This window comes from Leptinotarsa decemlineata, unplaced genomic scaffold (genome assembly GCF_025532065.1).
Source record: "Leptinotarsa decemlineata unplaced genomic scaffold, Ldec_3_MD MMD2_tig00000199_RagTag_RagTag, whole genome shotgun sequence".
Lineage (NCBI taxonomy): Eukaryota > Metazoa > Arthropoda > Insecta > Coleoptera > Chrysomelidae > Leptinotarsa > Leptinotarsa decemlineata.
This window is the reverse complement of record NW_027412544.1, coordinates 7,892,887-7,909,629: the sequence shown is the minus strand read 5'-3', so window position 1 is coordinate 7,909,629 and position 16,743 is coordinate 7,892,887. Positions and strand designations below refer to the sequence as shown.

At 34.6% G+C, this 16,743-nt stretch overlaps 1 protein-coding gene across 1 annotated transcript in view; it reads left to right on the top strand.

The window, feature by feature from the left end:
• The window catches only part of futsch, a 254,871-nt gene that overhangs the window by 192,081 nt on the left and 46,047 nt on the right, over nucleotides 1–16,743 (top strand). The window contains exon 2 of the mRNA XM_074172875.1: nucleotides 14,335–14,433. Within this exon, the coding sequence (XP_074028976.1) occupies nucleotides 14,335–14,433 (99 nt within the window). The remainder of the gene's footprint in view (nucleotides 1–14,334; nucleotides 14,434–16,743) is intronic.

Sequence of the window (16,743 nt, the reverse complement as noted above, 5' to 3'; positions counted from 1 at the left end):
ATTGGGATACGTGATTAACTCCCGGATGGAACGCTAGTGCATGCCTGAAAAAAATGTAATTTTTTCAGGTCCCGGATGGAACCTGATTACATATGTTTCAAAATTTTCAGTACGTCGACATTTGCTATCATCTCAAATCATATATATCAATAAGACTTGAACTAACTGTAATTCATATGTTGATATTTTCATTTTATGATGAATATTAGTGTATGATCGCCGAGAGAAGGATTTTTTTGCGAAAATTCCTCCCAATAACCTTTAATTTCCTCAAATAATCATTCAAACTCATGAGATTTAGCACAATAATGATAATCATTATCATTGTAATTGAACTCCGCATCATATGTCACACCTGATCACCAACTTCCAAAAGTGTTACTACGATTACAGCAAATCAATGTTAGAAATTCCTCCGTCGTTGAAACCGAATATCAAAACTTATAATTGGACAGGAATGGCTTGCAAATTTAAACTTGATAGTTAACATCAGTTCGCGAATGTTTCCAGTTCTGCAAGTCAAGCTCTTGTCTCCTTAGAGATACCTTATTTCCCAGAAGTAGTTTCCATTAATGTTTTCCAGTTTCAAAACAGGGTGTAATTTTCACTATAATTTCCCGAAAGTTGATCTCGATATGCGAACATAGAGAGGAGAATTGAATTTGAAATTCAAGTGGAATATCTGTTATATTTTCTGTCCCATTCTTTCATTCTCTCTTTCTAATCTCTCCAAGTGAAACTTCGACATGAAGGGCTTCAAAGTAATCGCGAATATTACGAATATTAATGAAGTTTCGAGTGGTAATATACCTACTTTGAAAATGATATTTTAGAAGCGCAATATTTCTAGAACATGGACGACTACCTCAAAGATATTGGATTTTCTTGAACTCACTTGAACTTTTTATTCCAAATTGCATCTCAGACATTTTATTTTCGCCCCTATTTAGTAATTTTATACTAGATACAAAAAAAAAGTTTTTTAAGTGGATTTAGAGTATTATTTATCACAAAATTCTGAAACCGAAAGAACCCACGATATAAAAATGGATTGATTTGAAAGGGTTATATTTTTAGGAGTGATTAATTTTTTGGGAAAGAAAGTTTTTGGCTTTCTACTACTCCATCTGATACAAAAAAAATGGATGAGATAATCTTCCAAAGAAAGGAAGGATTAATCAATTTGAAAATAAGTTACTCTATACATGGATGTGTAGATCATGCAAAGAAGTAACTTTCAGACACAAACTGAAAGAAAGTCCTCCTGATATACAAACTGAATAGAGAAAAGTGTCTTCTGTATAATTCAGTGTTCATATAGAAGTATTTGTTTCGAAAGAATTTTTTCTTTCGTGTAATTCAATGTTTATATGAAAGTAGCTGTTTCAGGAGGACTTTCTTTCAGTTTGTGTCTGAAAGTTACTTTTTTGCATGATCTACACATCCATGTATAGAGTTACTTATTTTCAAATTGATTAATCCTTCCTTTCTTTGGAAGATTCTCTCATCCATTTTTTTTGTATCAGATGGAGTAGTAGAAAGCCAAAAACTTTCTTTCCCAAAAAATTAATCACTCCCAAAAATATAACCCTTTCAAATCAAATAAGATTCCTCATGGCTGGGATTGAATCAAATAGGTGAATGAATGTCATTACGATGTCATCGATGACATAAGCAGATCAAGCTTATTCCGTGACATTCAAAATCGTAATTCATGAATGAAGTGTGTGTATTTTCTATAATGTTATCCAATTTGGTACTGAAGAGCCTTGGGGCAAGTGTCTTAAGGCGAAACACGTGTATACCAGTTAGGGTGACAGTGTTCCATGTGAGTACAATTTATTACCATTCATTCAAAGTAGAACTCATGTGAATGATATCTGATTCTTATTCCTCCACGAATGTTCGATATACAAACTGAATAGAGAAAAGTGTCTTCTGTATAATTCAGTGTTCATATAGAAGTATTTGTTTCGAAAGAATTTTTTCTTTCGTGTAATTCAATGTTTATATGAAAGTAGCTGTTTCAGGAGGACTTTCTTTCAGTTTGTGTCTGAAAGTTACTTCTTTGCATGATCTACACATCCATGTATAGAGTTACTTATTTTCAAATTGATTAATCCTTCCTTTCTTTGGAAGATTCTCTCATCCATTTTTTTTGTATCAGATGGAGTAGTAGAAAGCCAAAAACTTTCTTTCCCAAAAATGGATTGGTTTAGAAACAGAAACCGAACTCAGGTTATTTGTAGGAGCTGCTCAAGGGGAGATTGTTTTTTCTCCTGATATAGATTCTGCTCCTGCTGCCCAAAAAAGTTGTGCATTACAGATCCATAAAATATCCTGCTCTTGAGGAGGCGATAAGTCACTTACTGGCCGATTCTATCCGAACCAGCCCGACTAGACCCGACTCTACCAAAGAGGTCCGATGCGACCCGACCCAATGCAACCCGGAACAACTCAAATTAAATCCAGACCAATATGACAAACATCGAATGAGAGAATGTGTGCAACAAAAAAAAACCATATGAACCCGTGAAGTTGTAGTGTCTTCCGTCGAGCGGCTCTTCTTCTGAATAGAAAAGAAATACAAAATTTTGCGCGGTTGGCCGTTAGCCTCAACTGAATAAACTCAGCTTCCCAACGAAGCCGATTCATTCAGTTGGTGAGTGATCTTTGAGGTCAGCTGAGAATAGTGGAAATAGTTTCAAACGCTAAAAATCTGATCCGGTTCGCGGCTGGTCAAGCACAGAGTACATGCACTGCTACCAGGGCCTGAATTTTTAAATGGTGTTCACTAACGTGTTTACTTAGGTTCCTTCTAGAGTTGAGGGACCCGATCCGCGATATTGACGGTAAAACAGTTGTGTTCAGTTGATCAATCCTCATCTCCTTCACAGTTCTCCAGCTCCAGAAGAAGTAACATCAGGAGCTAGAAACATGTGAAGCTCTTTCATTTGATCCCTTATTACAGGGAAAACAGTTGGAGTCGCTTCTCGTCTGTAGACTCAGGTCCTGCTCAGCATGGGTTTTTTTTCTCTTGGTGCTTCTACTGCTCAAAAATTTCGTGCAAGGCAGATTCATAGAATATCCAGCTTTCGAAGAGGCCTCGAATTAAAAAGCAACCACTCTTGATCCGATGATACAGAAAAGTTAGTTGGGATCGTTTGACATAACTCTATCTATTATGTAAACTCAGTTCGGAAGCTGAAAAACTTGAAAGCTCCTCCTCTAGAATAGTCTAGAAGAGTCGTTTAGTTGACATCCATCTCCTCTGTTGTCTCGGTTATTTGTAGTACCTGCTCAAGGGAAGATTTTTTCCTCTCCCGAAGCAGATTCAGCTCCTGCTGCTCAAGAATGTTGTGCATTACAGATCCATGAAATAATATGCTCTTGAGGAGGCGATAAGTCACTTCCTGATTCGCCGTTAGTCTCGTAGATTTGTCAAAGATTGGAAAACTGAAGAGCTGCTATTCTTGATCCGATGCTATAGAAAGCAAACTTTATGTTCTCTGTAAACTCAACTCAAAGCCGGAGAACTGAGTAACTTTTTCCATTCTTTGTTCCAGGAAGGACAGTTGGTATCATTTAATCGACTTTTATCATCCCTTTAGGTCCGGGGTTTTGGTAACTTTATGCTTCGTAAGGGGTTTCACTAGTATATAGGTCCCCCGCAATAAAATGACATTTTTTTCTACGGCGACAGAGCGCCCGGTATCTCGAAGGATTTGTTCTTGATGATGAGTGAATTCGGAGTCATACATTTTTTTGGCACGAATTCACACATCTTAGGATGAGGTGGGCATTTGAGAGGACTCTTAGCTCCACTTGTGACACTTCACTCGGCAGGAGTATTCTAATCCTCCTCGCCTCAGAATGGTTTGTGTATAGTCAACTGAGTTCTGAGATGATATTTTATTTTTGAATAAATCTTGTTGTAACAGATCATAACTGGAGTGAAACGTTACTCAAATATCTACGTATTTTTATCATATCGTGCTTTCTTTTCGGTGAATACGTGCATTAGTAATGTATCTGACCCAGTGGTCGTGAGAAAAATCAGCTTCAACTGATTTCAGTATCTAATTGAAGATGGATCCATTCTGCTACGTTTCCCTAGCTGATACCTGTGAATAATGATGGTAGGTACGCTCTATTATTGGGTAATACACGGAGAAAAACAGTATGGGTGAGATATATCACTCACATGTGATCAGTGTGTTTTTGTTAGTATATTTCTCATTTGTTGTCATTTCATGCAATTGTGTGTATGTGTGCGCTCTCAAGTTTTCAGAATGTGCGATATATACAGGCTGATTCACGGTGGATAGCACATTAGACGTTTCTGGTGAACCAGACAACGGATCACTTTGAAAATTTAATGGAGGGCATATTCGGACATTCTCTAGCCAACTAAAATATTTTCGACAATGCGGTGTTGCCGCTTCTATTAGAAAGCAGTAGCAACTTTGATTTTTCAAATGGAACACTCTGTAAATAATACTATTTTTGGAATCTCCAACAATTGCCCGACAACTTTTCTTGATATTTCCCTATACCTATCTGTTACCGTTTTCGAAATAAAAATTAATTTCAATTTTTTTCTTCGAAAATCATGACTTCTAAAAATGCCGATATCTTTCAGTTAAGAAGTACTATGATATCGAAATTTGGTTTGGAGTTAGGTGATACTTGGACACTTCCCACACGTCAGCCTAATCTCCGTTACTTCAATACAGGGTGGTAAAAAAATACAGTTTTTTCGTTTGCTTGAAAAAGTTGCTGAAATTTGATTATTTTAAATGGAACACCCTATATATTATGGAAAATTCGGAAAGCTGCTGAAATTTGCTTTCTTTCTATGTATATCATACCTATACCTAACTAGTCAAGTTTCGGACTTATGAACATTTATTTGTGAAAATGTCCCTTCAGAATGGTATTTCCATTCGGTATTTGGTAAGCAGGCCATGATTACTATTTGACAGTAGCGTTGTGACATTCTCCTAATAATATCGACATTTTCGTCACTTCAAAAGTTGCAAATACCTTCAAAACGATGGAACAAAACTATTCAAACGAAGTTCTTATGAATTTGTTTATTAATTTTGGACAGTGTGACAAAATTATCAGCAGAACATGTAGAAAGTTCAATGAAATGTATCCGAATCTACCGCCAATGAACCTCAAGAAATTTATACGAATTCAGAACAATTTCAATATGTTTGGATAAACTTTAAAAAAGCACCAAGAAACTTGAAATTGGAAATATTGATATGAATAATTATAAAAAAGTAAAACAATCATGTGGAATATTTCAAAATATGTTCGAATCGCTGGCCGTTCACTTCCAAGCACTTTAAAATGCGGGTGTTGACTGCTTTCGTGGTGGCAGATCTGATTTCATTGGGATTCAAATCTTCAAATGTTTGGGCAATCCTTTCTAACAATTCATCTCTCGAACGCACGGGTATTTTGTTAACTTTTTCTTTAAACATTCCCCACAAATAAAAATCTAATGGATTAAGATCGGGTGATCTCGCTGGCCAATTCCATGGTCCCAAGCGCCTCATCCACCGATCGTCAAATAGTCTATCCAGTTCTGCGCTCACTTCTCTTGTGCAATGTGCAGGAGCTCCGTCTAGTTGGTACCAACAGTTTCGATAATCTTCGAGTGGCAGATTATCCACGAAACTGTCTACAGTATTCTCCAAAATATTCAGGTAGCTTCTGGATGTTAATGACTCCTCGTATATCACGTACCTCAATTTGTTGTCCATCAACATGCAGAAGACATTAAAACTAAATTTTTCTTGAAATCCGGCTTCTTTTGTGACGTGAGGATTTTCACTGGACCAATAATGACGATTTTTTCTATTGAAAATCCCTTCTCTCGAAAATTTCGATTCATCAGTCCAAATAATTTTATTTAAAAAAAGTGGATCTTCTTGAATGCGTGTCAACAACATTTCACAAAATTCTACTCTCTGTTGAGGATCTTGAGGCTTCATTGCTTGAATTTTGGTGAATTTATAATCATGCATTTTATGTCTTCGCAAGATTCTTTGAACCGATGAATATTTTATACCCAAATCTTCTTCAGCACTTCTTATCGATGACTCGGGAAATGCGTGAAAATATGCTAAGACATTAATCTGGTTGTCTTCGAAAGTTACGGGTCGAGGCAAGTTTCTTGGTACTTTTAAAGTTGATCCAAATGCATTGAAATTGTTCTGAATTCGTATAAATTTCTTGAGGTTCATTGGCGGTAGATTCGGATACATTTCATTGAACTTTCTACATGTTCTGCTGATAATTTTGTCACACTGTCCAAAAATAATAAACAAATTCATAAGAACTTCGTTTGAATAGTTTTGTTCCATCGTTTTGAAGGTATTTGCAACTTCTGAAGTGACGAAAATGTCGATATTATTAGGAGAATGTCACAACGCTACTGTCAAATAGTAATCATGGCCTGCTTACCAAATACCGAATGGAAATACCATTCTGAAGGGACATTTTCACAAATAAATGTTCATAAGTCCGAAACTTGACTAGTTAGGTATAGGTATGATATGCATAGAAAGAAAGCTAATTTCAGCAGCTTCCCGAATTTTCAATAATATATAGGGTGTTCCATTTAAAATAATCAAATTTCAGCAACTTTTTCAAGCAAACGAAAAAACTGTATTTTTTTACCACCCTGTATTGAAGTAACGGTGTCCAAGTGTCCAAGTATCACCTAACTCCAAACCAAATTTCGATATCATAGTACTTCTTAACTAAAAGATATCGGCTTTTTAGAAGTCATGATTTTCGAAGAAAAAAATTGAAATTAATTTTTAATTCGAAAACGGTAACAGATAGGTATAGGGAAATATCAAGAAAAGTTGTCGGGCAATTGTTGGAGATTCCAAAAATAATATTATTTACAGAGTGTTCCATTTGAAAAATCAAAGTTGCTACTGCTTTCTAATAGTAGCAGCAACACCGCATTGTCGAAAATAATTTAGTTGGCTAGAGAATGTCCGAATATGCCCTCCATTAAATTTTCAAAGTGATCCGTTGTCTGGTTCACCAGAAACGTCTAATGTGCCATCCACCGTGAATCAGCCTGTATTATAATATGTACTTGTGTTTGCATATATATGTATGAACGTTCATTGGTTGGATGAAAGAGCAAGGTCTGCTTATTACGCTCGTGTTGTAGACAGAAACTAAATCCTGCTATTTGATAGGATCAAATTGTATCGTTATCTTATCATATATTTCTATTTTATTCTTTACAATAATTATCTCTGTCATGAAAGCCAATGTTCTTATAGTAGTTCATTCATTAGGTTTCATATATTTCCATTATTGATGTTTCATGTACAAATTGCATCAGTGGATAACCTATAAACTTTCTTGAAGGGTTTCATATTGATCACTAATGAGATTTTCATCCAATCTTCATATATTATTTACTAATAATGAAAAGTATTAGATACATCTTGAACTGAGTGATACCGAAACAAACTTCGTATTTGTATTCAATAAATGTTTTCTTTAATCACTCTCAGATGTATCCTTTCGTCTTTTGTTAGGTGGGACAGGTATATAAATGACTGGCTCTGGAAACTGAGTGTCAAATACAATCAATTTCCATTAGTTGGTGGAATTCCAGGTTTTTCAGTAGTAAACGTCGGCTAGAAAGCAATCAATCAAAGAATGAAACAACGTTCAACCATCTCGACAATAACAAATGATAGGGAAACCACAGAAGTGGAAGTATCACACACACTTCCGAAAATTGTTTCAGTTTTTTTTCCAGCGAAAGTAATGAATCTGTTAAATTACTGAACTTTGAAAAGCCACCATGATATCACCAACCACCGGATTGAAAAAATAAACTTTCCTTGGTCCCGATAAGATATCTGTGTTCCTGATCCAAAAGATTTACTTTTGGAAAAATACCCAAATATTTCAAAGACTCAATCACAATACCGATTTTGAAGTCTGGTGATAAAAAAATTGGTAACAAACTTGGTTAACTATGATTAACAACTTCTCAAAAATATTCGAAAAATGTCCCAAAAATAGAGTTTTACTATTTAGCAATAATAACAAATTTTTTTGGATCACAATATGGTTTTCTGGAAAACAGATCAACAGGAAACTCGGTTTTTCAGATTGTTAACCAACTGTTAACAACTTTTTCCAAAATCAACAAAAATGCATAACTGTCTTAATGGATTTGGCCAAGGCATTTGATACTGTCGATCATAATATACTGCTTCAACGTCTAGCTGACAGTGGTGTGAGGGGTGTTGCTTTGGAAATATGAACATCTTCAAAATGTCAATGGTGGAACAACTTCATTTGATACACCTATCACTTTTGTTGAAAAAACGTGTGAAGAAGTATACACACAGGCTGAAATAGGCATCAAAATGATTTTCAACTAGTTGACTTCTTGTGATGTTATTTTCAACACCTAGACACGTGTTTCAATCACCAAGTGGTCATTTTCAAGTGGAATATTAAACTCCTTTCTTCCTCTTGAAGATGATTACTTGGTGATTCAAACACGTGTCGAGGTGTTAAAAATGACGGTTTTGTGTTGAGATAAAACTCCATTAATATTGGTTGTGTTTTCTAATTTATTGAGTGTCAACATAAAAAAAACAACAAATGTATTGCATTTACTCCAACAACAAGAAAACAACCGGCTAAAACATTATACAAATCCACAACACGTCTTGTGCAAATGTTCCCAATTGTAGCTGCACTCCTATACATGAAACGAACACAATAAAATACCTAGGGGTAGTAGTGGACCAATCTCTTCGATGAAATGAGCACATTGTTCATGAAGTAAGTTAATTACGTAAATTAATCTATAAATTTTATCCGCTCAGGAATATAATATACAGGGAAATTGAACTGACGGTATATGATGCATTGGCTAACTGCATAATACGTTACTGACAATAATATAGGGTGGTAACTTCAATACGTTGCCAGTTAACTTCTGAGTGATTCAAAATCCGTTAATAAGAATCATGGTAAAGAAAAATCGGAGTTAGGAAAACCTACATTCATCTGGGTTTATTATGGACTGATGATTCTTCAATTGAATTCGTACAAATTTTCAATACTCGCTACAGTTCAGTAAGACAGGAACTTCACAGCAGTCTACCCAAATCATTGAAGGCATGAAGGCATGAGAAATAAACTCAAATTGGAAGGAGTGTTCAAAAAATTTGTTGACTCAATTATGATGTGCTTCTACTTGAATGAGGAATAACCATTAGTAGAGGTGCTTTCCAAAGCGCATCACAAACAGATATCTCTCTTTCTCTCTCGTCCTCACTCTCATTCTTCCCAACTCTTCCTTTCTCCACCTGGTTCTCCTTGTGTTAATATAGAATTAAAATTACTATTTTGTTTGCTGGCTACAATACAAGCTTGCTTAGGTAACCATAACATTCATTAGTTCTCATAGGATTATATAATCTCTAAATTTGATTCATCTACTTTTTTTCTTCTGTCATAAACGAATATGTCTAATAACTGAATTGAATGAATTTATTCACTTACTTACCTGACAATCCACAGAAAAAAAATCTACTGCGGTAAATATGTAAACTTGGGAGTTCAGTTGCAATTTCATTTCATTTTACGATTCATTGAAATTAAATATTAGTTGGGTATCCTTCAAATTTCAAGAAACATCTAATACGCGAACAATAGTCTTTGATTTTATGAAATCCTGGATTGAATAAACAGTATTTTGAAAAGTATGCGTCAACTCTCTTTTTGAAAATGTGAGTGAGCTCAATAAGTTCCGTATCAACATTTCCATCCTCTTTAGCGGCTGTCTAAGTTTCCCTGCATTTCTGGTCAAATAATTGTGAATGTCTAATTGGAGGGTAAGTGTACCTTTCATTTTATGAATCTTCAGTAAAATCAATAGAATAAAACCGCAAGGTAAAAGTAAAACCTTTTAAATAATGAAGAGAGGTTGCATGGTTCAGTGAAAGAAACTCCAGCTTTTATTCTGAGAATTTTTTTTGGTTGAAAGTTGCTATTAATATTCAGGTTATATACTCATTCGGTAATGAACAGTTTACAGTTTATACTGTCGTCTATGAATATAAATTCGCTCACATAGGTAGCGATGTTGTGTATAGCGATGGGTGTATAATAGCAGTTGGCGTTTGAGTCACGCTATTCATTCGATATAATCAAACCAAGCACAAAAATGTAAATAAATTGCCGTGTCGCATAAACACAGTGATTGTTTTATTTAGGATTAATAATGGTTGGTTTATGGATAAAACTTTACTAACTTTACTTTTGCTTTTTTACTTGATTATAAAACCGGAATCGGGTCACTCACATAACGTTGTTGAAGGAAAAGTAACGCAAATGCGTTAACGCAATAGCCATTTTTTTTTCAAACCCTCTTCAATATTATACAGTGCACTTCTTTAATGGCCCCCCTCTTTTATTTGATGAACGGGTCAACACAAAAAATTGAAATTTGGGATAATGAAATTAATGCCTGAATACTTTATTCCGAAGTGAAATTGACAGATGAAACTTTCAAAATGGCGACTGGGCGCCATCTGGGAAAAATTGAATGGAAAGGGGGGTCTTGTGACACATCTTTTTGAAGCTCGTGACAAATGCTTTGTAACACTAGAATATAATGTCAATATCTTAAACTACTACAAAATGGCGGAACTTTTAATAATTCCCTGAATACATTGACATTTAACTACATAATGTGAGGTAATAAGCTTGAGGTCAGTTCAGAAGATGCTCGAAATAGTTGCATTGAACTTCTTGACATATGAACAGCCTATCCGATATTTCACGCCAAACATTTTCGAACACATTAACGTCAATATTTCTACAAATATTTATTATTTCCTGCCTTATATCCAGTATTGAAGCAGGTTCAGTTTCGTTCACCTTTTGCTTCAAATAGTCCCATAAAAAAGTCCAAAGGTGTCAAATCTGGTGAGCGCGATGGCCATTCTGTAGGACCTCGAAGGCCAATTCCACGACCGAGAAAAGTAGTATCCAAATTGTTTTCTACTTGTCTGGAGTAATGTGGTGGTGTTCCATCTTGTTGGAATACAATATCCATATCGAATTCATTAGGATTCGCTTCGACGATATCAGTGATGAGAAGGTCACCAGCAGTTTCCAGCATATTCAAATACAGTTCTCCTGTTGAATTTTGATTAACAAATAGAGGTCCTACAATATGGTTTCCCAATATTCCAGCCAAAACGTTGATTTTTTTCTGGATATTGGGTATGTGTTTCCCGGAAAACGTGAGGGTTGGTGTCACTCCAATAACAGCAATTTTGTCTGTGAAAATTGCCATTTGAAAAAAATGTTCATTCGTCTTCTTTCTTCGATCAGGGTCATTTTCAGTTAATTGTGGACCATTTTAATTTTATATGGATGGTATCTATTCCTCCTCAATAGTCTCCATACCGTAGAAGAAAACACCTCAGAAACATACGCGACGAAATAAGTAGACTGTTCGGGATTTACTACCATTTCAGCAATTATTTATTTGCATTTGCTGATCTTCCGGAATGGACGGATGACCTGGGGGCTTTTTGTTATGTATACTACCGGTAGTTGTGATACCGGTAGTATACATAACAAGTATACATACAAGTTCACTCAAATATTTTCTTCAGATTGGACGATTCGGAACACGTTCATTGAAAATCCTTACGATCTTGTGTAAGTTACGCATTGCACCGTAAATAAAAACCGATTTTTTTTTCCAATGGACGAGAATTGACGTGGTACCTTTCTACAAGTAAAACCGAAAACTAAATGAGAATATTCTAACTCAACAATAATGTTCATTGTCGTACTAACATTTTTTGTCGTTTTTATAACCAAAAAATAACCGTATCGGGTTGTTGGAATCGCCATATGGCAGATAAAAAGGAATATTTCTAAAAATATCGATATTAATGTGTTTGTCTTCAGGAAATTATTAAATGTGGTCATTTTGTAGTACCTAGGTGAAGATATTGACTTCATATTCTAGGGTTGTGAAGTATTCGTCAGGAGCTTCAAAATGATGTGTCGTTAGACTTTCCATTTGATTTTTTTCCCAGATGGCGCAAAATCGTCATCTTGAAAGTTTCATCTGTCAATTTCACTTCAATATAAAGTTTTCATGCATTAATTTCATTATTCCAAATTTCAGAGTTGACCCGTACAGAAAATAAAAAGAGGGGGAAACATTAAAGAAATGCACTGTATAAAGTTCCTGAAGAAATTTATAGAAAATTATAAACCATATTTCCTTTTGATGCCACTTTCTTTACATTCTTCACTATATACGAAATAATTATTGGCTACATCAGTGGCTGACGGATACGTATTTTATTTGAGACTTTCTCGAAATAAACATTCCAAAAAATTGATGGTAATTTGACACTGTGATTTTTGTCATAATTTCACATAAAGAGCAAGTTAGAGAAATTGGTTCGTCAAACAGGATTGAGTTGTTGCTTGTTTTGTTCTAGTAAAGGGTGTATTTCTTCCAAAACAAATGTGAAATTTTTTTGTATCCATAGTTGGAATTTTAGATCTTGGAAAGTGTTTATTCATGGTGCTAGGAATCGCCTGTTGAAAGGTAAGACCGCGTTAATTCCTAGTTCGCACAAGTATCGACTGAAAGTGGTCGACAGTTACTTAACAAAATAATCAGAAATCGGATCAGATTTCCTTCATTTCAAGTAACACTGCCTTGTTGAATTTTCACTAACAGTTTACAAAACCAAAACACGTGTTCCACTTCATAACAGTGTCAAAACAAGCACTTTTTCCAGTCACCAGAAATGCAATACATTTCACGACGCGCGTATCACCCAGGAAGTTAGCATCTTCAGGAGATAAAGAAGTCAAATTCTACATAATTAGTGTTTTATATAACATCTCAGCCAAAAGGGTAAGGGATCTGGGCTCCAACCTGAATGAAATCAAGACAACGTGCAAGTTATATAACATACTTAATCAAATAATATGAATCATTCTACCTACTCAGTGACTAATATAATTTCACTATGTGCTGATTTTAACATTAAAGGAGAAAATTAACATTAAAAAAGAAAAAAAGTCTTTTAATGGACATGTAATAAACTAATTATCAATGTCCACATTAGAAAACAGATTCTACAGAAGTTAAGAGTTCAACTCTAGGTACTCTATCCTATGAAATTTCTTTTGTAATGTTTGGAAATAAGAAAAACATCAATTAGTTTATACCCAAAATTGGGTAAAATAGTCATAAGTAGGTGAAGTCACAAATGAATTTTGATATTTTATAAAAAAACATTATTTGAATTATATTCACGATAATGATAAATTGACTTCACTCATCAACATGGAAATGAATCGGCAAAGCACACTTCTATTTGTTCAAACCAAGTCGAAAAAGGGAAAAGAATACAATAAGTTTCATAACATGAACTAAATAACTAATTTATTGAATGATATTATCATGTAAATTACATGTTGATGTATTTCATAGATCTATTTATTGATGAATCCATATGCATACTTAAAAAAAGTATCCTCAGAAATGAATATGAGAATTATATAGTTAACGTGATATTTGATAGAAATGCAAATAGATACTGCTGTTTTGTGTTTTGGAAAAGCTTATAGATGAGTTTTATATTGAAAACTTTACAAAACTTTAAATATTTTTATCAAATAAGGTGTTTCTGCGTTGAAGATTTTTAACGAGATTCGTAATTATCCTCTTCGTCTAGTGTTTCATTTGTGCGGCTGTCTTTGAAGTTAATTGCGATAATGAGGTCTACAAGGATCTGGGGAGTATTTGCATTTCTTGTAGGTTTTCCGATGATTTGAAGTGAATAACAAATGTATCAACTATACCAACTGCTTTTCCTCTGGACAATTTATCGACATTCAAATTCCCGAAGATAACGATAACATCAAGTTTTTGGATAGTGCATGTAATGAGTATGGTTCCATGGAATTTTAGTTCTATTTTTAGAATATGGAAACAATGCCCTCAACTTAATGTGTTCCACCTACGTCAACTCTACTATATTTCAGTGTATCTCTGGATCTTCCATTCATCCTAAACATTTGGAAATCCCATTATATAACATGATGGGGTACTCATATTCATTGAACCACAATCAAGATATCGAATATTTCATTTTTTTTATAATGTAATAAAATCATTCCACGTGTATTCAAAATGAGAAAATGTAACTTTTATTAGAATATGCCAAGTTCATTTAAAATATGAATTAATAATATACTTTGTTTCAGGGCTTCTATCATGGGAGATGAACACGTGCTTGGTCGATCTGGAAAAAGAATTAGCTATCATAACGGAGCAAGCGTTAGAAGGAGAGGAAGCGAGATATGGTGAGTTGTAAAATAAAAATAGGTCTTTCAAAACGGTCGGCGTATTTTATTGTAGTACATTTGTATGTTGTCTTAGGTGCGTTGAATTTTCATTGGGGTACAATAAAAGCATTTTGTAATGAGTGGAAGTAATTTGGATTTTTGAGGAGTCTGCTCTGACAATGAACCGATGTTATGTATCAAACCACATAATGCTTGTTTATTAGAGGAAATGGTACAACTGCTAACTCGTAGATGAAATACATTCAGAATGTTAATGTAAGCGAATAGCATCTACCCCATTTCTCCTCGATCTTCACTGGTTCTCATATTTTTTGGTCCGTTCGTTCATCTCTTCAAGATGATTCATCTTTGTTTCCAGTACATTCTCTACATATAATAGCCCACATGATATCCTTGTGATTTTCAAGGGCGGATTCATATATAGAGGACCAATTCATTTATCTAGATCAAGTCACATAATCTCTCGATCACAACCATTTTCATCTTCTTTCAAGCATAGGGAAAATGTCTTTCCCTTTTAATATTACTTTAGTTGTACACCATCTCTTTATTGTAATTTCATTGCTGGATTGTTTTCTTATGTTATCGCAGTTATTTTTAGATTTTTCGTGAATTTAAAAAGTGTTTCCTCATTCTCCAATTTTTTCACGAATTCGTTGTATGTAGATATAAAGTATTCATCAAATCATATGCGAATACTTCAGTTTTCGATGTTGTAATTCCACTACTGTTTACAAAATCTCATACAATTGTCTCAATTCAGGGACTATTCGTAAGAATTTATTCATTCTCTCTTCTAGTTTTCGATTTTCATAACAAACTAAACTTCATTTTGTTTTTTTTTTCTACAGTATTTTTCTTCACATGATGCTCTAGCACAACTTTCAATATAGATACCGACCTAACCATAGGGCTCATCTCGGTATCCTTTGAATTGGCGATGCTCCAATCTGACTCTTCTGGAGTTTCCATCAAATTCACTAGGTTTTCAATTTTTGGCTCTCCTACTTCAGCAAAGTGTAGAGTTGAGGCTGTATTGTTAATATCACGTTTCCAAAACTTTCACGATCATTTCATATTCGTTTTGGCTGTTTTCTGTAATACGGGTACTTTTGAATATTTTAAACTCATTGCAAGGTACTTATAGTTGATCATTCTCACATTGATTTCAATTTAAGAGCCACCGGTAGACAGCTTTTTCAGCCTATTGGGCATCGTCAATACCAGGCAGGCGGTTCTCGATTGAGGACAAAATGTGAATAACCGGGTCCAGGAAATAATACAAGTATGAACGTTATTGAGTGTCTTGATATAGATACAGAAGTTAATAATCGGACTTAGCACTCAAGATAGTGGCAAACCATAGACACGTGTTTCGGATGTCACGCAGGTAGCTATAGCTGCCTCCGTGGTGATTTTGATAGTTTTCTTGTAAACACAAGATCTATCAACTGAAATCACAAATGTGCGGCAGCTTCCTGCTGATGGCTCCATGCATTTGTATTTCTTTCTTTTGGTAACCAAATGTTGCCCATCTATACATTTGGCTGAACCATACTGATGATGGGTCAAAGCCCGAAACACGTGGCTATGGTTTGTCACTACCTTTGTGCGGCTCTATTTGTATATATATATATATATATATATATATATATATATATATATATATATATATATATATATATATATATATATATATATATATATATATATATATATATATATATATATATATATATGCTGAACTGGTTTTTCCGGGTATTTGATCCGTGTATGTGATATTATCTCTAATTTCACCGACGTTTCGACAAAATCTCATTTGTCATTATCAAGGTGTGCTGTTACGTGTTCAGAAATTTGTTGACCTTGCTCAACTCACTTCTTACTATAATGGTAAAATGGTATTCGTTATGTGTTCAGAAATAGATTGGTCCATAAACCCTCTACTACCTACTATTTAAACGTTGTTGAGTTTTACCTGCGTTCTTCTTCTTCTTAGTTGACCTCATCTCCCCGTTAAGGTATTGAATATGAAATCTGAAGTTTTCACGGATAGGAATATGCTGAACTGGTTTTTCCGGGTATTTGATCCGTGTATGTGATATTATCTCTAATTTCACCGACGTTTCGACAAAATCTCATTTGTCATTATCAAGGTGTGCTGTTACGTGTTCAGAAATTTGTTGACCTTGCTCAACTCACTTCTTACTATAATGGTAAAATGGTATTCGTTATGTGTTCAGAAATAGATTGGTCCATAAACCCTCTACTACCTACTATTTAAACGTTGTTGAGTTTTACCTGCGT